This window comes from Hemitrygon akajei, chromosome 5 (genome assembly GCF_048418815.1).
Source record: "Hemitrygon akajei chromosome 5, sHemAka1.3, whole genome shotgun sequence".
Lineage (NCBI taxonomy): Eukaryota > Metazoa > Chordata > Chondrichthyes > Myliobatiformes > Dasyatidae > Hemitrygon > Hemitrygon akajei.
In genome coordinates this window covers 135011204-135035963 of record NC_133128.1, presented here as the reverse complement: position 1 = coordinate 135035963, position 24760 = coordinate 135011204, and the positions used below count along the sequence as shown (strand labels likewise).

Genomic DNA, 24760 nt, shown 5'->3' with positions numbered 1-24760 from the left:
TTAATGCTTAATGTGTTATCACAAGTGAAAACACAATGAAAGTCATCTTTGTTTTTCTTCTAGGGATGAACCAGTTTCACCTGTCAAACATACCTGAAATGAAAAAAATAATGGAAAAAAGGCTATAACGTGCTTTCGTTGCAGACACCAAAGTTAAACTTTTCAGAAGCAAGACCACAAAAGGCAGCCTGGGAATATTTTTACTGATGGTAAACTGTTAAATTAGCCATCATTTTCCTTTAGGACCATATGTGCAACTTGTGCAATGCAGGTTAGTTAACTAGGCATATGAACAGTAATCTATAAGCAAGTACTTCACTTTTTCAACACAGTATTATAACTTGTTCTGTGAGTGTATAGTTCCTGAGAATTGAAGTCTATTAACTTACTACACTATTAACACGCTAGCAGATCAACAAAGTGTTGCTTTGATTGCACATTAGGAGCTTCTAAAAGAAGATAAGACATGAGATCTCTTTTATATGGTGATTGGAATATTTTGTTTTTGTTGTTAGCATGTTAGATGTATTTTTGATCACTTTACTCCACAATATTTGTCTTCTCAACTACTAAGTCTAATTAATCTTTTGAACACGGTAAGAGAACCACTAACTCTTTGTTTGCATAAGTTTGAGCTGTCAGAGTGGCATAACTTGATTTTTGTTCTTCATGGATTGAATAGTGTGGAAGCACAGAATGAAATGTACAGCCCATAAATGACTCATAGTGGCATTGTACAGATGGATCAGAAGACTCAAATATTAAATCACAGCTTTTTTAATGTTCGTGAAATCTTTTAAAAGGAAAAGACCTGCTGAAATTTGATTCATATATTTTGTAATCTCTCTAACCAGACCATTTAAACCAATCGAACTGTTGGTAGCTCTGTAGTGGCTAATGGAAGCACTGGAAGCAGATGACATCAGCCCTGCTTTGGAAGCCACTGAGGAGTTCTTTCTTTTCAATGGCATTGATGACCGAGTAGGATATGCTGATCATCCAAAGCATGAAGTGTATGGCATCCAGGAGGTCCCAGTGGTAATTGGACATGAAATTCTTAAGATGAGAAATGAGAAACTGCAGCAGAAAGACGGCACCAAAGCTGCAGCTCAAAACCTGAGCTCATTAGAGACAACAAAACAGACAGATATGAGGAGTAATGCACTTAACAAAAAACCTGTTAGCATAGCCAGTGGACCAAAACAGGAAAGGGCTGATGGTTTGGGCATTGAAAGTTCTTTCACCTCAAATGTTTATGATGCCATTCACACCAGGAGGAGCAACCCAGTTGAAGACGGGTCAACCAACAGGCCACTGCTCTTCCGATCGCAGTCCGACAGCATTCCATCACGCAATGGGTTGCAAACTAGCACAACGCCAGTTCGTTATCTGTTGAACTTCAATTTACCTCTCCACAATGCTGCCACCTCATTTGATAAGGGAAGGCACTTTGTAATGAGCACTCGCAGAAAAGATGGTAAGTCCCAGCTACACTACAGGTCATATTACTGTACTGGTATTGCACCAAGTCGTACATGCTGCAGGTCTGACTTCAGCTGAAATTGGTCTTTGTTTCAAAAAGATTGAAGCTCAAGGCAGTTTAAGCTAGGGTTGTATAAAATTTAGGTTGTAGTGTATCTGGAGTATGGTGATCATTTGTTGCTTTTGAATTAATTGGCCGTGGAGTAATTGCAATAGAAAACATCATTCTATACCTTGATGTAATCCCTGAATTATCATTATTCGATACATAAACATCAGTTAATAAGTTTCCCAGAGCTTTTTGTTACTTCACCTAAAAGACGTTTTAATGGCTGAGATGTGGCTTTGGGAAGGAAAAGAGGAAATGGGACCTCAAATTGCCTTGGAGTAATGCTTTCACCTTGCATGTAATGCAGGTATACTGGACCATAGACATAGGAGCAGAATTAGGCCATTCAGCCCATCAAGTCTGCTTTGCCATTCCTTCAGGGCTGATTTATTATCCCTCTCAACTCCATTCTCCTGCCTTCCCTCCATAATCTTTGACAGCCTTTCTAATAAAGAACCCATCAACCTCCGCTATAAATAAACCGATCAATGAATTTCACAGATTCACCACCCTCTGGCTAAAGAAATTCTTCATCTCTGATCTGATCTAAAAGGTCAGCCTGGTATTCTGAAGTTGTGCCCTCTTGTCCTAGACTCCCCCACTATTGGAAACATCCTCTCCACATCCCTTCTATGTAGGCCTTTCATAACTCAATAGGTTTCAGTGAGATCCCCCTCATTTTTCTAAATTCCAATGAGGATAGGCCCCAAGCCATTAAGCGCTCCTCATTGATTAAGCCTTTAATTCCCAGACTGTGAACCTCCTCTGGACTCTTTCCAATGCCAGCATATTGTTTCTTAGATAAGCCTGCCTTTAAACTCCATTAATCTGCTACCATTATACTGTTCACTTTGGTTATGAACCATTTTCAGAAGATTTTCTCATCTTTCGGGTGTGTTTCTATTAATGTTCTGGTACACTTTTAAAATTTGATTTTTTTGAAGATTCTACACCATGGAATAACATTTCTCAGCAAACCTGTTAAATTTAAAGGGAGCATGGTAAACAAGGCCTGGGTAAGTGCAAAAGGAAAGTGGGAAAACATAACTAGGTAAGTTTCACGGGAGAGTAAGCAACAAAGCCAGATCAGTGTAAAGAAAGCATTAAAATTATAGTCCCACTAAGTGAATGTAGAGTGCAGAAACTGAGGCTCCAGTAGTTGATAGAAGGAATGGCAAATCTTGGATAATGAGCCATTGCAAATTCTAAATAGCAGGATATCAAATTATCATAGTTTTCCTTTATAATTGCACTTTTTATTATGCAACACACTTGATTTGCCTTTTCACACCACACTTTTTATGGAGCAACTACACGATGACTAATTTTTAAGTGAGCAACCTTTTCTGGCTTTCTTTCCCTTTCATTTGAGGAAAGTGAGTGTGAGTGACAGAAACTACGTCTAAAATTGTGGAGGTAGAAAAATATACAGATATGAACAGAGGTCTAACTTGTCTGAGAAAGTACAAACATGTTCCGTGTTCTTTTCTGTTTCAGCAAGGGACATCACAAAGGTGTTCGCAAAGGAGGCACTGCACATGCCTTGAAGGCCACAAGAAATCATTCTATTAGAATTGCAAAAAACATGCAATACACAAAGGAAAACAAATGATTCATGAAGTAGTACAGAAAACAGTGTAATATTATCCACTTTATAAGCCAATCTTTGTAATGCCAGTGGGTGCCACAGATCTGACAACCTTTCACCTCCGTCTCTGTCTCGACGTACTTGTCCCTATCTATGACTCTTAGCACTAGCACTAGTCATAACCCACTCTAAGAGGCAATTCCCCTCTGCACAAAGAATTTCTCCTTTTTATACCCTTCAAGATTCCTTCAAAAACTCTAACATACCTCTTACCCAGGTACTTTACCATCCCTTAGTGATACCAGCTGCAGCCTCTTACCTCTTACCAACCTTCTCCCTAGACTCATAAATTAGAAAACACAGACAACTGATCCGTAAGGAGTAAAAACATTCTTCACCATAATCTAATCATAAGGATATGTGTCCATGTACATCAAGTTCAAGTTTAATTGTCATTCAGCCATACACATGAATACAGCCAAATAAAACAGCATTCCTCTGGGCTAAGGTGCAAAACATGGTACCAAGTCACACACAGCATCCAGCACATATAGGACATTTAGTTACATTAGCAGAAAAACATACAGTCATAGTGGATTCTGGTTAATTGGAACATATCAGGATCAGTACATTTTGACCCATTTAAGCAGCTGTCCCAATTAGCTGAAATTTCATGAAAATAGTTTTTAAAATATTATAAAAAGGTCAACTACTATTTAACAGAGTAATAAATTACATATTTAAATGAAATGCAGAACAAATTAAGACACTAGCAATGTTATTTCAGCACCTTAAGACTGTGTATTTGTTCTGAATAGTAATCGATGGAGAAATGCATCCAGTGTACGCTTCCAAGTTCTTTTGAATCAGTGCAGACTCCTGGTACAGATAATGGATTGTCTTCATACAATGTTATTGATTATTGCATCCTCCATATCTTCATTTTCATCATAACATTCAAGATATTGTTGATACCTTCAAATTTTTTGTAGTTCTTAACTTGTTGAAGTAGTGAAATTGCTTCATTTTCAATCTCGGCCATTTTTGGCATCTCCAAGCCAGAATGCTTGAAGCTGCAGTGAGCAAAAGAGTTCAGAATTGTCTTACTGCTTATTTCTCGCCAACCATCAGTGAATAAAGTCACTGCTTTTTGAACACACACGCATCAGATGCTACCTAAAAACTGTTTACTCTAAGCATGGTGTAGTGTCCAACAACCATAAAAGTACACTCCACTGATGCTAGTTAGAAACTGTTCGGCAGCAGTCTCTTGTCCCAATTAAGCGGTGTAGTGTCCCAAATAAGCAGTTACCCTGATTAACCAATAGTCCAATTAACCAGAATACACTGTATATAGCCTAACTCCCTGAGTGTCATGGCGTGTAGATTGATGGTGCAACAGTCCCTATCATGTGCTAGTGAAGCCACAAGCACAATCCAACTCATTTTCCAAGCAAACACTGGAGGGCAGCTGTGTGAAGGGACAGTGCCGAACCCAGCATGGCCTCCAGCTGTCTCTCACTGGCTTGATTTGGATGATGGAATTGATGGCTTTGTGGCTCAGTTTGCAGACAATACCAAGATAGGGGCAGGTAGTGTTGAGGAAGAAGACATCTGCAGAATGACTTGGACAGATTAGGAGAACGGGCGAAGAAGTGGCTGATGCAATATAGTGTAGGAAAGTGTATGCTCATGCACGTTGGTAGAAGGAATAAAAGCATAAATGGGGAGAAAATTCAAAAATCAGAGGTGCATGGAGACTTGGGAATCCTGGTGCAGACTTTCCTAAAGGTTAACTTGCAATGTTAGCATTCAGTTTCAGAGGACTAGAATATAAGAGCAAGGATATGATGCTGAGGCCTTATAAGGCATTGGCCAGACTGCACTTGGAGTATTGTGAGCAGTTCTGGGCCACATCTAAGAAAAGATATGCTGGCCTTGAAGAGTGTCCAGAAAAGGTTCACAAGAATTATTCCAGGAATGAAAGGTTTAAAATATCAGGTGCATTTGATGGCTCTGGGCTTGTACTTGCTAGAGTTTAGAAGAATGGGGGGGGGGGAGGAGAGTCTCATTGAAACCTATCAAATATTGAAAGGCCTAGACAGAATGGATGTAGAGAAGATGTTTCCTATAGTGGGTGAGTCTAGGACCAGGGTACAGCCTCAGAATAAAGAAATGTCCATTTTGAACAAAGATGAGAGGAACTTGTTTAACCAGAAGGTGGTGAATCTGTGGAATTCATTGTCACTTTTGGCTGTACGGGCCAGGTCATTGAGTATATTTAAAGCAGAGGTTGGTGGGTTCTTGGTTAGTCGAGGTGCCAAAGGTTATGGGGAGAAGGCAGGAGAATGGGGTTGAGGGGACTAATAAATCAGCCACAGTGGAATGGTGGAGCAGACTCAATGGGCCAAGTAGCCTAATTCTGGTCTTATTGTCTTAAAGGCTCCAGCATCTCCTTCCCTGGGTGGCTGCAGCAGGTCACCCTGCTGTATGAGGTTGGGCCCAAGCAACAACTGAAGCCATACAGTTCTCCAACTCCCCCCCCCCCCCCCATTGGTTATGCCAATGAGCCAGTAACCCGGACTTGCGGTGTTGTATATAACCAAGTCCAATGGGATCAAAAAAAATGTCCAAGACAATCATTTGCACTGTTTGTTGGACCACGCTCCGCCTCCATGCACCTCCTTTGATATCTTCCTCCTTAGATTGCTGTAGCCACCAGCAACAAGGTGTGCAACAACTTCAGCTCCACCACCATTGAGCAACGTGCCAGTGGATCAGAACTCCAGCACTTGATGTTGTTAATATCCAGCAGTGTCTTGCAACCATACGAATCTCTGGATTATTCCCACATTCCAAGCTGGCACCATTTTGTCTTTCAAACTCCCATTTTATTTTAGCATATACAAAGGAGGAATCACATTTAATTCTTTCTATACAGACCCTTGTCGTACAGAGACCATATTGTTGGTCTGGATGAATACAGATCTCTTGAAGTGCCTCTAAGCTAACTGTATGGGGGGGGGGGGGTGCAGGGGGGGGTTGTGAGGAGTGGTGGTTAAGAAAAGTGGCTCACCATCATCTGCAGCCAAGTGAAATTTACCAGAGTGAAAAATAAGAGCTTGTACAGTTTATTATTGAATTAGCAGGAGGAGTGCAGTAACAAAACATGTATCTATTATCTAGCAAATAACAGATTAGTGTGTCTGCTGAATATAATTCATTCCTACTACGTGAGTAGTAGGAGCCATTGATCACATTACAAGGTGCAGAGATTAATTTCTATCTCCAGAGAAGAAGAGGAGCAATATTTTATGGTTTCAATGTTTATTGGGAGAATTTTACCTTTCAATTAAATTGTTGGAAAGAGAGGGAATTATGTTTTAGTAACAACGGCAATAAATGAACACTTTACAAAATATTTCACAGACAAAATCTGTCTCTGGGCCACATAGAAGTTGGAACTCCAAAAAGGCGCAGTGAAAGAGCAGGTTTTCAGGGTTATCTGTAAACAGAGAGTGGCAGAGTGATACAGTCTAGGAACAGATGTCTTTGACTTGGAACCCAGTTTGTCATTTGGCTTAGGAAATCAGGCTTACAGACAAGCCCGTTGTTGAGCTTCCACAGGGTTGGATAGCTACAGGGGGTAGTGGAGATAGAGAGGGGAGAGTCTGTGGAGCAATTTAAGCACAAGGCTAAAAAGTTACAGACAGATATTGGACATGGAACCAATGTTTGCACAGGAGAGAATGTAGAAGGGAGAGAAAAAGTGGGATAGGAGTTAGCTTTTTTTATTTTACCTTTTAACTTTAAAATGTGAAACCTAATAACATGATGGAATAGTAATATTAATGGTTCTAACAATCATTCAAACTCACAGGTGATTTCATGGAGCCATGGACTAGTACAGTTAATAAATAAGTATGTAATACTGAGGAGTCTACAACTCATGTACTCAGTATTATTTATTTATTGTATTTGTTTTATTGTATTTGCAAAGTTTGTCTTTTGCACATTGCTTCTTAGTCTTCATGTGTAGTTTTTCATTGATTCCATTGTATTTCAAAATTCAAAGTAAATTTATTATCAAAGTACATATGCTGTACGTCATCATATACAACACTGAAATTCAGTTTCTTGCTGGCACACTCAATAAATCCATAATAGAATAGTAACCATAGTAGAGTCAATGATACATTGCACCAACTTGCGTAACCAACCAGTGTGCGAAATACAATAAACTGCAAACATAAAAAGAGAAAAATAATAAATAAACAAATAAGAATTATCGAGAATATGAGATGAAGAGTCCTTGAAAGTAAGTCCACAGGTTGTGGGAACATTTCAATGATGGAGCAAGTAAAGTTGAGTGAAGTTGTCCCCTTTGATTCAAGAGTCTGATGGTTGAGGGGTAATAACTGTTCCTGAACCTGGTGGTGTGTGTCCTGAGGCTCCTGTACCTTTTTCCTGATGGTATCAGCAAGAAGAGAGTATGTCCTGGGTAGTTGGGGTTCCTGATGATGGATGCTGCTTTCCTGCTCCAATGTTCATGTAGATATACTCAATGGTAGGGAGGGCTTTACCTGCGATGGACTATGCCATATCCACTTTTTGTAGGATTTTCTGTTCAAGGACATTGGTGTTTCCATACCAAGCTGTGATGCAGTCAATATACTCTCCACTGCACTTCTATAGAAGTTTGTCATAGTTTTAGATGTCATGCCAACTCTCCGCAAACTCCTAAGGAAGCAGTGGTGCTGCCTTGTTTTCTTCATATTTGCACAGGTCCTCCAAAATAATTACACCAAGGAGCTTAAATTTGCTGACCCTCTCCATCTCTGATCCTCTGATGAGGACTGGCTTATGAACCTCTGGTTCCCTGAAGTCAATAACCAACTCCATGGTCTTGCTGACATTGAGTGAGAGGTTGTTGTTGTGGCATCACTCAGCCAGATTTTCAATCTCCCTCCTATATGCTGATTTCGTCACCACTTTTGATTCAACCTACCACAGTGGTGTCACTAGCAAACTTGAATATGGTATTGGAGAGCTGTGCTTGGCCATACAGTAGTAAGTGTAAAGTGAGTAGAGCAGTGAGCTGAGCACACTGTCCTGTATTACACTTGTGCTGATGGAGATTGTGAAGGAAAAGTTGTTACCAATCTGACCTGACTGGTGTCTTGAAGTGAGGAAATCGAGGATCCAATTGCACAATTGAGGCAAAGGTCTTGGAGTTTATTGATTAGTTTTGAGGGGATGATGGTATTGAATGCTGAGCTGTAGTCAATAAAGAACATCCTGATATATGCACCTTTGCTGTCCAGATGTTCTAGCAGCACAGGTTTTTAGTATTTGGCCAGATACCTCATAATTGTGGGAAACCTTTCCTACAATTAAGAGGGAATGGGCCATTCCCCCATTTCTAGTTTCTGTTTTACTGCACACTGAACCCTGTTGTCCTCTGAGCCAGCTCTGCAACGCCTTCAGAAAGGTGGACCTGACAGTGAGGGAGACAAAGGATCAGATAAACCAGCTGCCAAGAAATAGACCTCACGTTTGTTGCTGATCAATCTGAGTACTCAATTACTCAACAGTGAATCCAAGCTGAAGGTAGTGACATCATCCCTGGCAGGATGAGTGCCTCCCCTGCCTAGAATTGTCGCCCCTTCACGTTCATGTGTTTCTTGATGGATCCAGCAAAATGTTCAATACTACACACAAAGCAGAGGCCAGCCTTGCCTAACTCCAGATTTGACCAGAAAGCTTTTCCATTTCTCAGCATGGACTGCACTAGTAACATCTGTGTAAAGCAGTCATATCCAATTTCAGATTCTGATCACTTTTGACACTCCAAATCCTCCTCTGTATCATGTGGTATTCTGTCAAGGGCCTCCTCCAGGTCCATGCCGAGTTAGGAAAAGAACCCCTGTCCTGCACCTAGGTGATTATCTCCTTGGATGGTACTGGTTGTGGAGTGCATGTAGTGTCCAGGGAGGGGTAGCACCCTTGATGAAGGGGCTTGTTGTGCCCAGTCTGGGGCAGGTCAATCACCTTTGGGTCCCACCAGACACTCAGCTGTCACTTGTGGCTCCAAGTACTGTTTGCATGTGACAGCAGCCCCAGTCCGGTACACTGCTTCGACGGCTGCACTAAATCAGTTGAGGGTAGACAGTAAGAAAGGGACATGTTTGTCCAGCATGTGAAATCAGCTCCAGCAGACTGGACAGATGAGATCAACAGCTCAAGAAAGTGGATCTGCCCAAGTGCAACAGCTTTTCCACTTTAAAACTTTTCCGCACATGTCTCCTGCCATTGTTGGCTACGACAGCCAACCAACCTGTTGTACAGGTTGGCAGAGATCCTCCCTCCTGGTTATGGCAGGTATCTAATCCAGGTGAATCACCATCTCCATATGAAATGTCTTTCAATTAGCAATGGTCTCGGACAGAACCTTGTACTCCATGATAAGCAGAGAGATTAGTCACCAGTTTCTGATCTCTTCCCAGCTTTCTCTTAAATACATTTATTCTGTTCTTCCCAGCCATTCCATGTAGCAGTGATTTGTTACATGTTTATGCAACAAATTCTAACTACTCTTTAGGTAATAGGTGTTCCTGCATTCCTAAATAACAAATATGTTAATGGACTCTGGTTTTAGACTTAGTCACTCAGTAGTAATTAATCAACATTTCCACATCAAATCCCAATGTTATTTGAAAAGCATCTGAAATTTCTTTGCAATCATTTTTTTATTCAAGGGATGTAGGCTTTGCTTGCTGATACAGTAGTTAATTGCCCATCCCAAAATGCCTCTGAAAACATGCTGGTGAGCTACCTTCTTGATTCTTTGCAGCCTTTGAATTGTTAGTATTTCCATAAAGCTATAAGGGAAAGATTACCAAGGTGTTTACTTAATGACAGTAATGTATAGTATTTTCAAGATAAGGGTGGGGTGGCTTGGAGGTTGGTGATGTTTTTGCTGCCCTTGTTTTAGCTGGTAGAGATCATGGGTTTGGAAGGTGCTGTCTGACAAGTCTTGGTGAGTTGCAAGTGTATCCTGTAACTGGTAGATGGTACAAACTGTTGCTATTATGCTTCAGAGGCAGTGTATGTGAATGGTTGTAGATGGGATGTCAATCAAGTGGCTTCTATGACCCGTATGGTGTCAAGCTTCTTGAGTGTTATTAAAGCTGTAGACATCCAGATATATGGCGAGTATTCCATCACATTCCTGAGTGGAGTCCTGTTGATGAGGATTGGCATTGGGAATTTGGGAGGTGAGTTATTCACTGCAGGATCTCTAACCTCTGATATTCTCTTGTAGCTACATTGTGTATGTAGCTTCTCCATTTCATTTTCTTATCACTGCTAGCCCCCAAGATATTGATGGTGGAGATTGCAGTGATAGTAATGCCATTAATTGTTTATGGATGATAGCTAGATTTTCTCTTGTTGGGTATCACCGTTGCCCAACACTTTTGCGGCACAAGTATTACTTGCCACCTATCAACCCAGAGAGGTCTTGCTGCATTTGGTTGTGGAGTGCTTTGTTGCCTGACAGGTTGCAAATGATGTAGAACATTGTGTAGTCATCAATGGATATCTCTAATTCTGACCTTATGATTGAAGATGGGCCTTTTATATTTGAAGTGTAGGTACAATTTTAATGTTGGAAATAGAGCAGGCCATTTTCATTAAAATGACAACAAGATAGATGATCTGTAATTTGGTTATGTTGACTAAGGGATAAATATTGACCGGGACACTTCTCTGTTTCACAACCAAACTGAAAGAAAGGTGTGTTTGATTTTGCATGGTAAAGCAATGCCTGCAATGGTGTAGAACCCGTCGTTACTGCACTGGTAGATCTGGATTTTGTGTTTGACTGGATTTTGATTCACAGACTTAAAATTGGGGAGTGGAGGGGGAAGCTGTACATCCTTAAGAATTGGGGTGGTGGGGGAGTGAGAGTGAGAAAGAAAGAAAACAACCAACAAGTATTTATTTTGGGTTATTAGAAGCAAGAATTGACTCGCTCCAAGTAAGACCTTTCCTTATTGGCACATGATATATGATTCCTGATGTGTTTTTGGTATCACTAGTTTGCTGCACAAAAGTAACACTCATTTGTTCTTAGCTGAACAGCTTGCAGAAGGCCACGGTTGCAGTACGAGTAGAAATGCTATAATGGAACTGTAAAAGGGTCACCATACAGTTACAATTACAGTTCTATAGATTTGCTGAGCATGCCACAGGGAAAAGAATCTCAGGTTGTATGTGGTGACATGTATGTACTCTGATAATAAATTTCACTTTGAACTTAAACAATTCCTTTCCCCTTACAGATGCCGCTCAACCCTGAGTTCCTCCAATAATTTGTATTTTACTCCTGATACCAGCTTCTGTAATCTCTTGTGTCTCCAACTACAGAAAGACATTTTTGTGAAGCAGAGAATGTTTGATGCTGATTGCAATAACTAAACAAAAAAATTCTGTTGTCATTAGCATTATGTAAATACCTTCATGTACACGGATCTATTTCTAAAAAGGAATGTAATAAATTATAAGAATCTGCTCTTCTAATGAAGCAGTGCTCATATTTTTGCATATGTTTTCAAAATCGGCACCGCTTGCATTTACGCAGCTGCCTTGAATGTAGTAAAATATCTCATGGGAATTCGCAGGGGCACTGTTGGATATATTTTGTGCAGTTATTATGATGCAATTGACGAAGAGTTTGGTCAGTATGGTAGGTTTTATTAGTCATTGTAAAATAAAATCAAAGTTTCTAAGTAAATGCATATATATCACAACATACCACCCTGGGATTCATTTTCTTACAGGCATTCATAGAATGAAAAAGTAGAACAAAATCAATGAAAAACCATACATGAAGACTGACAATCAATATGCAAAAGACAAATTGTGCAAGTACAAAAAACATCAAAGACAAAATAATATTGAATGAATAATACTAAGAAATGAATTGTAGTGTCATTGAAAGTGAGTCCATAGATAGTGGAATCATTTCAGTGTTGAGGTGAGTGAAGTTATTCACCCTGGTTCAGGAGCCTGATGGTTCAAGAGTGATAATTATTGCCAAACTTGGGGGCATGGGATCTAAGGCTCCTGTACCTCCTTCCTGATGGCAGCAAGAGAAGAGAGCAAGGCCTGGGGCCTGGATGGTGGAAGCCTTTGATGATGGATGCTGCTTTCTTGTTGCAGCGCACATTGTAGATGTGCTCAGTGGTGGGAGGGGCTTTTCCCGTGATTGACTAGGCTGTAAATGGAAAGAGAACTGGAACTAATTCCATTGTTGAAAACTGGATGAACTACACAGGAGCATAGGAAAAGCACAGAGATCTTGGAAGTCTGCACACTGAATGAAATTGTAGAGTAGAAAGTTGCAGTCCATGGAACATTGCAAATTGGTAATGCAGCAGCACAGGAAGTCAGTACAGAGAGTAGAATTTGGGAAATTCAGTCATGCAGTGGGTAACTCTGGAGGTCTTACAGGCATGAATGTGCTCAGCACCAATTTTTCTGTTTTTCAATGCCACAGATCCTCAGCCACCCAGTCGTGAAGTCCTGAAGAAGGGATATCTGGTGACAAGACAGGATCGGACTGGCTCTTGGAAACAGTGCTACGTGGAGCTTTATCCAAAAGAGCTGTGCTTGTACAGTGCAGAGGCTGGGAATGACTGCCATCTTTGCAGTGTGTTCTACCTGAGCTGCTGCGAAAGCATCACCATATCAGCCATTTCAGGTGATCGGGTCCTAGAAATCCTTTTTTCCAACAGTGCATGGCTACAGTTGCAAGCACGCTCTAGCTGGGAGGCTGAAGACTGGAAGCAGAACCTTCTGAAGCGAGCGCATGACCTACGCCAGCCACAGATCTTGGGTTTGCCAAATAGAACCCGAGAGGCACCACTTCCTGGCTGGCATCCTGGAACTTGCCAAGTTGAATCAATTCAGTCTAAAATCCTTCCCCTGCCCACAGACGGCATAATTCGGGTCGGATTACTTCACAAGCTGATCTCTCAGGATCACTGGAACTCTTACACCTTTGTCCTTAGCCAAAGCGAACTAAAGTGTTTTCGATCCAATGACCTAGTTGAGGAGCCCTTGATGTCTTACAAGATTAATCAATGCCTTAGTGTTGAGCCAGAAGTCACGATAGGCTCCGTTTCCCGCCTTAAGCTGGCTTTCTCAGAAGAAGTGCTCACTCTTATGGCAGACACACAACAGGAGCTTCAAGAGTGGACTGAGGCAATCAAGGCAGTGACTGACTCCACGTTATTGTCCAATTGCTCTGACCACTTCTCATCAAAGGAACTGCGGCCAAAAGAGACGAATTCTGAAGGTGTGCGGGTGTGCAGGAATAAACGGTACTCTGTGACCAGCAGTTTTCTCAGTCTTCTGACGGTGATAACAGTGGAGAAAGGGCTCACAGCTCAGAGCTTCAGGTGTGCAGGTGAATGTTTATATCCTTTGTCAGTAAATAAAGCTTGAAAAGAGCTTATCCTGGTTAAAACATCATCATTTCCCAGGAAAGTGAGAATTTCTTTTGCTTATTTTATCTTGAAAACTGCTAAATGGGAGATGGGCAAGAGGGCTGGTTCTGACCTCTGCCAATGTAGATACGGTAAAGTCTAATTAATCTGGTATGTTGAGGACTTGGGTGACAGAATAACAAATTTTCCAGATGTTCTATCAATACATCAACATGTTTTTAACTCACTTTTATTTTTAAGATGCTACACATTAAAATAATACTTTTCAGATTCAGTTTGTCATTTAAAAACCACAAATGCAATGCAGTTAAAAAATGAGACAACATTCCTCCAGAATGATATCAATAAAGCACATGACAAAATAGACTACACCAGAAAATCCACATAACGTTTGGCAATCCCCAATCCAGAGTCCGAAGAGGCTGCTGCGTATTAACATCGCGCTACCATCTTAGTGCGTTCCCCAGAAAGGATCTCCAAATACACCAGACAAAACAAGACCAAAAACTAAAGCTACAAGACCTGCACAAAACCACATAGTTACAACAGTGCAAACAATACCATAATTTGATTAAAAAAAAACAGACCATGGGCACAGTAAAAATAGTCCAAAGGTGTTAAAAGATTATAAGTTCGAAAGAGGTAGAAGTCTGATGAATAGTGACATGCTGAATGTATGTGCATCTCTTGATCAGAACAAGTACATATACAGGAAGCTTAATCTGCTGGAGGAACTGGAAGTTCTAGGTTTGATGTTGTGGAAATGGTTTCACAATGCTGAGAATATTGAATAGGGTTTTTCAGGAGGTAGGGTAACTCTGCAGCTTTAACGTCAGGTATTGTAAGAATGGCTGCCTATCAGCTGGGGGAAAAAACCATGAGGTGGAAAGTGTAGGTGAGCCACCTTCCAGGCTAATTTGTCCATGTCTGGCTGGCCCCAGTATATCTGGTCCCTCCACACAGATTAGTTCCACCCCAGACATGGTGCTGAGTCCCAAGGCAGAATGGATACGCTGTCATCTAATAATGAATAAATTCTCATCTGCCACTTCACAATGCTTACTCCTGGAAGCCAGGAATGAACTGACAATACAGTGCTGTTTACAGGAGATACTCTGTTTCAAACTCCACCCAAGACCATTCAACATGGAAAAGGAACATTTGGGATGGCACCTTGGCATCTACATTCTCCTGTTTAACAGACAACCAACCTGTGGTGTTGTCTGTAGGTTTCATATTGGCTTTACCAGTACCTCACAAGGCTAGAATCAAAACAAGTCATACTATATATTGAGAGACTCTAAAGAAGTAAAAAGTAGCATCATCTTCATTGTATAATTTTTTTAAAGTAGTAATGAAACAGCTTCCATTTGTGTTTATACTGCACCTAGAATTGACTGACTTGTGGCTAGGATCAGAGAGCTATGCCTTTCAAACAGAGATGAGGATAAATTTGTTTAGCCAGAGGGTGGTAAGTGTGAAATTCATTGCCACATAGAGCTGTGGAGGGCAAGTCATTGAATGTATTTAAAGGGGAGGTGATAGATTCCTGATTAGCAAGAGCTTCAAAGGTTACAGGGAGTAGGCAGGAGAATGGGGTTGAGAGGGAAAAATAAATCGGCCGTGATTGAATGACAGAGCAGACTCAATGGGCCAAATGGTCTAATTCTTCTCCTGTGTCTTACAGTCTTAGGACTTATGGTGACCATGAGCATGGTGCCAGAAAGGCTAAATGTTTTTTTTTACTTTTGGAACTAAGGTTAAAGTTAGTCCAGATGGAAAGTCTCCCTTTTTCTTTGCAAATAACTTCTGTGAACTGAAGTGTGGCATTCTTAATCCAGACTTTTGGCAAAAGTTCAGAGCATAACATAAGTTGCTATAGGTTGAAAAGAAGGGAAAGGATGGTCAAAGTTTCAGGTGGAGACCATCATGTCAACATGTGTTTGTCTATCTTTTTCTTATCCATTTGGAGGATACCTAGTGGGGACTTGGTCTACAGAACCTACTGAGGGAGACTGCCCTCCGTGTACCTGCAAGTAACTCTTTCCTCATTACACTGAATAGAATTTCTGACTTATAGGATATCAATTGGAATATCTTTAGATTTTTAAAACTGTTTCCAAACAAGAAGCAGGCATCATTATTCATTGCTTCCTGCTTTCCTTGCAGCGTTTAAAAAGGTCTTCTCAGCATCCCAGAAACTTTTGGAGCCAGTAAAGTACTTCTGAAGCATGATAATTTTTCAAGCACAGGAAATGACCTAGCCAAAATGCACAAATCAACATCACATTGGATGCAAATCTGGGGCAAGTACCTAGCCCTTTAGAATAGTACTACAAAATCTGTTGTATCCAGCTGTGAGGGTTTATTGTTTTTTTCTGAAGTTGGAGTTAGCACTGTTTCTGTACTGATCTTGGTATATCAGCCCTGTGTTCAGATCCTTAGAATGGGACATGAACCCATGGCATTCTATTATTACGGGGGTGGGGGGGTAAGTAGATGAATCTTGCGGAAACCTATCAAATATTGAAAGGCCTAGACAGAGTTGATGTGGAGAGGATGTTTCCGATAGTAGGGGAATCTAGGGCTAGAATACAAGGATACCACTTTAGAACAGAAATGAGGAATTTCTTTTGCCAGGTGAATCTGTGGAATGCCGCAGATGGCTGTAATGGCCAAGTCATTGGGTATATTTAATGTGAAAGTTGATTGGTTCTTGATAAGTAAGGGTGTCAAAGGGTACAAGGAGAAGGCAGAATGGGGTTGAGGGGGTTAATAAATCAGCCATGATGGAATGGCCGAGCAGACTCAGTGAGCCAAGTGGCCTAATTCCCCTATGTCTTATGGTCTTTTGTGCTGTCACTGAGCCATGGCTGATTAAACTGGGCCATGGTTTTCTAACGGAAAGAAGCATGAAAATAGGTAGCCAGCAGTACGTCTGACATCCTGCAGCATTAAACTAACTTAAAATCTGCACAGCAGCCTATTGGAATGGTGAAAAGAAATCGCTTACCGGTGGCAAAAGTGGGATTGTCTCCTTTATGCACTATAATTTCTCCATAACTTTCTAGTGCAGCCAATTATATTTCACACCAAAGAACTGAAGGATCATGCCAGGCCTGAAACTGGATCCTTTCTTTCCTTTCATTTGACTTTCCTTTCACACTGCTGCCACATTCCGTACTTTCACACACCTGTCAGGATTCAGGCAGGTAATTGCAGAACCGGTGACCCAGGGTCGTTGCTCGAATTCAACCACCTTGCCCCATATCCATTTATCAGCTGACCTCTCTGAATTGACAAGAGCAGTCCTGTCACTTTTGTCAATGGATTAGGCAAGGAGGCAGCCAGTTAAGTTGTATGGGACTGAGGGAAGAGAAAAAAAAACACGTTTTTTTAAAACTTTAAATTCCTTAGCCCCTCAGCACAGATTCCTGTAATTACTCCCATTGTACCGTGCATGAATGGCGAATAATACACCAAAAGCCATGTCTAATTGAGACCTTACTGGCCAAACAAATCCCGCATTGTTTGGCTTGACAAATTGAGGCCAGAAAGTGGCAGTGACAGTGCGGAAATTAAAAGAAAGTGCCAGAAAGACCATTAAAGCTACAGTAATAACCCTGTCTTATTCTGCAAGTTCCATCCAAGCCAATGGATGGCAAAACTGCTTTTTAAGTAAACTAATCCCAGCTATTGGCACCTCAGGGCCTGTGTTATTTACTTAGTAAAAGCTATTTAAATTGTAATGCAAGATGTGTGGGCCCTGTCTCTATCAGCCAGTTGATTGACGTTTAAACACCATTAGTTGTGTAGGGTGACAGGATGTGGGCTGGCATGTTTTGTTGCTTTTTCTCTCTGTCGTTGAATCGACGTGTCAGAATTTGGGGACGAGTAAGGGGACACTAGCAACATCATTTGTGGGGTACATTTTAGGTAATGTGTGTTGTTGAATTATTCAGGTTAGTTTAGTTAAGCTCCTGGGAATTGCATTATTTTCTTGTGCATCAATGTTTTAAATGACTTCTAGGAACAGACCATTCAGCCCCTCAACCCTGTTTGCCCATTCTATCAGATCATAACTGATCTATGCACCAGTTTTTATCTGGCAAAATGTCTGCATTTTCAGTTTTGAAGTTTAAAGAACTGTGGCATTGTTTCAGATTTCCACTATAGGTTAGGAGATGTGCACCGCATTCATTCTTCTAAAGTCTATCTCTAATTTTAAAGTAATGCCCACTGGATTCAGATTTTCTTTCCAAAAGAAGTAATTTTTTTGACATCCAATGCTTTATTGAATAGAACAGTTGCCTCTCAATTGCTGTGAGCACGTTTAGTTGATGAAGTCTGTCTTCATCAATTGACTATTTTATTTGGGTAGGTCCATGTTCTAGCTTCATCTTATGTTTATTCTTATTACAGAGATTTCCTTTTTGATTATTAATTGAAGCCAGTATTTGCATTAATTTTTCACTCTAATCCATTTACCACCCACTCAGTCCCTGCCCCAACTCCACTCCACTAACTTTTTCACTTCAGAGATTATTGATTTCTGCTCGAATTCAAAGCCCACGAGGGCCACTACACCTTTCCATCTTCTATGAGTGAATCTGGAACTGATCAACCATTGGGCTACCACAGTTTAATCGTCTGCCACAATATTTAACAGAGTCTTAGATTCATACCACATGGAAGAAGGCACTTCAGACCAACTCATCCATGCCAACTAATATTCCCATCTAAAGTAGTCCTGTTTGGCCTATAACCTTCTAAGCTTTCCCAATGCGTTTACCGGTCCATCTGTCATTTAAAAATTGTTATTGTGCCTTCCTCAATCAATTTCTCTGGCAGCTCATTTCATATACCCACTACCCTGTGTGTAAAAATAACACAAATAGTTACTTCTCAAGTTCTTATTAAATCTTTTCCCTTCACCATAAACCACTTAACAACCCGGGAAAAAGACTCACCCTATCTTTACCTCGTATGATCTTGTACACTTCCATAAGGTCAACAGTTGTTTCCTTGTGCTTCAAGGAAAAGAAGTCCTAACTGTCCAACCTCTTCCTATAACTCAGTTTCTTGAGTTCTTACAAAGTCTCTGATATTTTTTTCTGCACTTACTAGTTTAATAAAGTCTTTCCTATAGCAGGGTTGACCAAACGAACCACAATGATTTAAGTAAGTATTGTGAATTGCCTGATACTGCTGCACTATAACTTCAGTCACAATTTTAAGTTTGCACAGTTGAGCCCCAGGAGAAGTACTCAGTCCTGGAAACTGGTTGGATGGCACTGTCCTCTTGAAGAATTCATACATTGCCAGCCTCTCTGTACCTAGCTGGTTAACCTGCAGGATAATTACTTCCTGGAAAGTGCACTCGAGGAAGACCCCCTACCTCCAGTATGATCAGCAATGATTCTAGCTGCTCCTCACACTTGGATGCCCTGGGTTTGTGCTGAATAATATGAGGTGTATACCGTGCACATGGTTAAAGAAACTTAGCATATCCCCAAAGATCTTTACCAATTTTAATTGACACATCATAAAAGGTTATCCCATCTAGATACAAAACAACTTAGTAAGGCAACTGCTTTGCCTGTGACTGTAAAAAACTGCAGAGAATATTGGACACAGCTGAGCACATCATTGAACACAGCCACATGGACTCTGTCAATACTTCCCACTGCTTCAGTAAAGGCAACTAGCATATCAAAGATCCCACCCACCCCCTCTTCTCCCCTCTCCCATCGGGCAGAAGATGCTGAAGCCTGAAAGAACGTACACCAGGCTCAAAGACAGCTTCTGTCTTAATTATAAGAGTTTCTGTAGATGCTGGAAATCCAGGGTAGCACATACAAAATGCTGGAGGAACTCAGCAGGTCAAGTAGTAACTATAGAGAGGAATAAACAGTCGAGGTTTTGTGCTGAGACCCTTCATCAGGACTGGAAAGGAAGGGAGATGAAGTGAGAATAAGAAGTGGGGGAGGGAAGGAGTACAAGCTGGAGGGTGATGGGTGAACCCAGATAGATAGGCAAAGGGGGGAGGAAGTGAGAAGCTGGGAGGTAATAAGTGGAAAAGGTAACTTGACTTTGCACACTACCTTGTAATGATCTTGCACCTGATTATGTATCTGCCTGCACTTTCTCTGTAGCTGTTGCGCTTGTTTTTCTACATTCCGTTATTTTACAAGTGTCATCATGCCTTAATGCACTGTGTAATGATTTGATCAGTGTGAACAGTATACATCAAACTTTGCACTGTTCCTCGGTACATGTGAAAATAATATTCCAGTTCCAATTCCAGTCCTGGACACAGGAAATTCTTACATGGTGCTGCATTAGCTTTATTTGTCACAACTACATAGGAACATCAAAATAGACAGTGAAATGTGTCATTTTGCATCAATAGACAACATAATCTGTGGATTATGCTGGGGGTGGCCCACAAGTGTCTCCATGCCTCCGATTCCATCATAGCGTGCCTACTGTAGCTCATGTCTTTGGGAGGAAACCAGAGATCTCAGAGAAAACCCAAATAGTCACAGAGAGAACATAGAAACTCCTTACGGGCGATGGTGGGATTTAAACCCTGAACAGAGATCACTGCCACTGTAAAGCAATTGCACTAACCTATGAGTTACCATACCATTCTGCCAAAATGGTGAAGTTGAATGTTCATCCAGTAAATTAACTGCAGTCCACTGGGGGAACTTGTTGGAGCTGAGGTGAAGTGTTTTAGCAAAAGAGGTTGATGAGATATTTGATGTGGTGATGTGGCCTTTTTGACCCCAGTCTGCATTAGGATTGGGTCTGTGCTGGACTTGTAGGCTAGGGTCATGAGTTACAAATTAAAAACAATAATTTTTTATCAATTAGTAAATGGATGTTCCATAATAGTTGATGGAGTTAAGGTCATCTTTTGAAACCATTGCAGATATCTGCATTTATTTTGGATTTTCTCACATGCTGACAGTCATATCTGTTATACTTATTGGGTGGAGAATCACCATTTTGGACAGGGAGGGAGCTCTACAGGCATTGGGGAGAGTTAGTTGACTGGATTCATGTGATGGCATCTTTTGTGACAATCACTAGTTAGGCCCCTCTGCAATGGCCTCATTCAGAACTGCCCCCTTTCTGTAGCTCTGGGATCTCCAAGCAAACTCCAAGTCAAGAGGACGTGACTAGTTTGTGGCAGATTCCTCTGGCTCATGTTTCAATACTTCCATGGATTTTGACTGTTCCAAGGTTCTTGTTGATCTCCTGCTCTTATGTAGTAGTTCAAGCTCTTGCCAAGCTGGGTAGCACTTAGATGGCAGCAGTCAAGAACAGCCATGTCAGACAGTTTCTATTGAGGTGTTTTAAGTGTTTTTGCTAGAGGGTGCTGACCAGCTCTTTGTCTTTTCCTTTCTAGGCTGACAGCTTGTGTGTTTTGAACATAGATGGTCATGACTGTTTTGAAGAATCACATACATATCTAAATAGTTACTTTGTTGTTGAATACTGCTTCCACCCACCATCTGTTCGGTAGGTCAGCAAGATTTTTGGTGGACCATTGAGGTGTTTAGTCTTTGGGAGATGATTTGAGCCCTTTACATTTTTAAGGACTCGATATTCAAAATTTCAAAATGTTGTACTTAGAAAATTTTAGTGCCCTTTTTTCTAAATATCTTTTTACGCAGCATGCTGTAATTGATTCTATTCTCAACTTAAATCATTTTGTATGTTTTGTGAATTTGGATTGGTGCTCAGCAGTATTTTGAGAGAGCATTGAGAAATGCTGTAAATTTAGGGACGAGAGAAGCCATCTCTCCCTTCCAATGATGTCACTGTGAAGGATTCAAGGTTAAAAATGTTCTGTTTGAAGCCAGTGTTGTTAAATGAAGCTTTCAGTGAACAAAGCTTTGTCCCAATTTCTTCTCTCTACCCCCACTACCCCCTTCTATTCCCTTATTTTTTAGTCTGATTCAATGTTCTATTCTTTAACGCTAATCGAACCCTGACCCTGGGAAATATTACAAAGGGCTGTATGGTCTGGACAGGGAGTGCACACTCTCCAGCCTCTTCACTGTAGGTAGACTGTCTTCCTGTTGGTGAGGTACTGAGACTTTCCATTCATGTAACAAACGGGACTAATTAGTACCGAAGAGTGAATACATTTCTCATCGTGCGTTGCTTTAGAATGTAACATCAAAGGAACGACTTCCTTTGTGGTGTTTTTTTTCCCCTCTTTCTAACATCTATGTAAATAAGTAGTTGTATAATGCAATTCAGACATGGTGGTAGTGGAAAAAAAAACTTAGTCCTGCTATTCAAGCACCGTGATGCATGGCGTAGAATGCTGAATAGAACAGACATTGCTGAAAACCAGCGCATGTGCCTCCTCGATCACTTGAGATGAAATAAGTGGAGCTCCACGTTTATCAAAAGAAGTCCTACAACATCTGTTTTAGTTGAAGACGAGCAATCTCAAAATTCCCGAACGTTGAAGGGGTGACCTGTGGATTCCAGAGACATTGTGGGGCAGTCCTTTCCTACCCAGCCAAAGGACTGTCACTTCAGAATAGCTGCTGAGCATACATCCAGGAACTGGCTGCTGCCCAGTTATGCACTATGTTGTGATCCGATAGATTGAGAGCCAAAATAATCATAAACAAATTCCAGCTCATGAATTCCAAGGTTACTTCAGCAATGGCATATTACAATCCATCCGTAACACTATTCACTGTTCTCAGTGACTTAATAATTTGAACTATTAAACAAATGTAAAAGCATTACATCTTGATAATAGTGAAATAATACTCAATAACATTAAATTGTTAGAAATATCTGCAACTTCTCAGTGATCTTGTTCCCCCCCACCCCATTTCACTATCTGGCAGCAGTTAAAAAGGAGGTGCTGACTCTAGAGGCAATTTACCGTGAATGTGCTCACTCCATGATATATTGTTATTAAATTCTCTTATTGATCATAGGCAGGTTCCTTAACTTTGTGTGCTTTCTGAGCTTTTGTCATGAAACCTAAAAGATGTTATTTTTATTCAAGGGATTAAAGTCAAATTGAGACAAACCTTTGTCTCCTGATGTCAGTGTCTCTCTTCTTGTTGTTATTACAGTGAACATTAAGGGGCAATTCGTGAAATTAAGAAATTTTAGTTCAGACTTGCATGAAAATTATTTACACTGATGAAGGGAAAGAGGCAAATCTTTACATTGTGGCTTCAAGAGATTTGAATTGTGGTATTGTTGTGGTTGCTGATGGGGCAGCTTACTTGATTGGTCAACACAGCAGGTTAAACTGCCCTTGCTTCTTTAACCCCCAAAATACTGATGTAGGGTTTTGTATGCCTACTAGTAGGTTAAATGCATTCAACAATTTTTCTTGAAGATGGCAGCTCCATCCATCTGGCGGCGATGATCATTCTGAATGCTCAACTGAAAGTGACAGTCCAGTGCTTCTAATCCAGCACACTCCAGAATATGTAGATTTAAATTAATTGGCAAAGCAATGAGTAGGAACTAACAGAGTTATGATCAGAAATGCGCTGCCTGGAGTGGTGGTAGAAGAAAATTTAGTCGTATATCATAAAGTTATACAGCATGAAGCAGACCTTTCAGCCCATTGTGTCCATCCTGGCCTGCAACCATCAGCACTCGCCTCGGCACCGAACTGGCTCCATGGCTGTGGCTTTCAGGCACTATGCTCTTTGACCGGCTTCACTCGCCTCGGCACCGAACTGGCTCCATGGCTGTGGCTTTCAGGCACTATGCTCTTTGACCGGCTTCACTCGCCTCAGCGCCGAACTGGCTCCATGGCTGTGGCTTTCAGGCACTATGCTCTTTGACCGGCTTCACTCGCCTCAGCGCCGAACTGGCTCCATGGCTGTGGCTTTCAGGCACTATGCTCTTTGACCGGCTTCACTCGCCTCAGCGCCGAACTGGCTCCATGGCTGTGGCTTTCAGGCACTATGCTCTTTGACCGGCTTCACTCGCCTCAGCGCCGAACTGGCTCCATGGCTGTGGCTTTCAGGCACTATGCTCTTTGACCGGCTTCACTCGCCTCGGCACCGAACTGGCTCCATGGCTGTGGCTTTCAGGCACTATGCTCTTTGACCGGCTTCACTCGCCTCGGCACCGAACTGGCTCCATGGCTGTGGCTTTCAGGCACTATGCTCTTTGACCGGCTTCACTCGCCTCGGCACCGAACTGGCTCCATGGCTGTGGCTTTCAGGCACTATGCTCTTTGACCGGCTTCACTCGCCTCAGCGCCGAACTGGCTCCATGGCTGTGGCTTTCAGGCACTATGCTCTTTGACCGGCTTCACTCGCCTCGGCACCGAACTGGCTCCATGGCTGTGGCTTTCAGGCACTATGCTCTTTGACCGGCTTCACTCGCCTCGGCACCGAACTGGCTCCATGGCTGTGGCTTTCAGGCACTATGCTCTTTGACCGGCTTCACTCGCCTCAGCGCCGAACTGGCTCCATGGCTGTGGCTTTCAGGCACTATGCTCTTTGACCGGCTTCACTCGCCTCGGCACCGAACTGGCTCCATGGCTGTGGCTTTCAGGCACTATGCTCTTTGACCGGCTTCACTCGCCTCAGCGCCGAACTGGCTCCGTGTCTGCGGACTGACTTCGGGGACTCTGCAGTTCATTCATGTTCTGTGTGTTGTTTGTTTACTTTCATTGTTTGCGTTGTTTCATTGTTTTGTTCTTTTTTCACACATCAGGTGTTTGATGGTAGCAGTTGTATGGGTTTTTTGATGAGTTCTATTGGGTTTCTTTGCTTTGTGCCTGCCTGCAAGAAGACGAATCTCAAGGTTGTATATAGTATACAAACCTTGTTATAATAAATACTTTGAACTTGAACTTCGCAATTCCCTACTTAAGCTAGTTCTGTTCGCTTTCAGTTGCCCCTTAATCCTTATAAAGCTTTACTGTCCATGTACCCATCCAGATGTCTTCTGAATATTGTAATTATGTCTGCCTTTACCACTTCTTCTGGCAACGGATTTCACTACTATCTGTGTGGAAAACTTGCACCTCAGATCCCTATTTCACCTTAA

At 41.5% G+C, this 24760-nt stretch overlaps 1 protein-coding gene across 18 annotated transcripts in view; it reads left to right on the top strand.

Annotated features, from left to right (window-relative positions):
- plekhm3 (pleckstrin homology domain containing, family M, member 3) overlaps nucleotides 1-24760 on the top strand; it is a 126183-nt gene that overhangs the window by 30376 nt on the left and 71047 nt on the right. For 17 of the 18 annotated variants that reach the window (XM_073046548.1, XM_073046550.1, XM_073046549.1 and 14 more), the window contains 3 exons: nucleotides 64-271; nucleotides 855-1477; nucleotides 12742-13653. In XM_073046548.1, the coding sequence (XP_072902649.1) occupies nucleotides 898-1477; nucleotides 12742-13653 (1492 nt within the window). In that variant the 5' untranslated portion in view covers nucleotides 64-271; nucleotides 855-897. The remainder of the gene's footprint in view (nucleotides 1-63; nucleotides 272-854; nucleotides 1478-12741; nucleotides 13654-24760) is intronic. The other variant, XM_073046552.1, reaches the window with a different exon arrangement.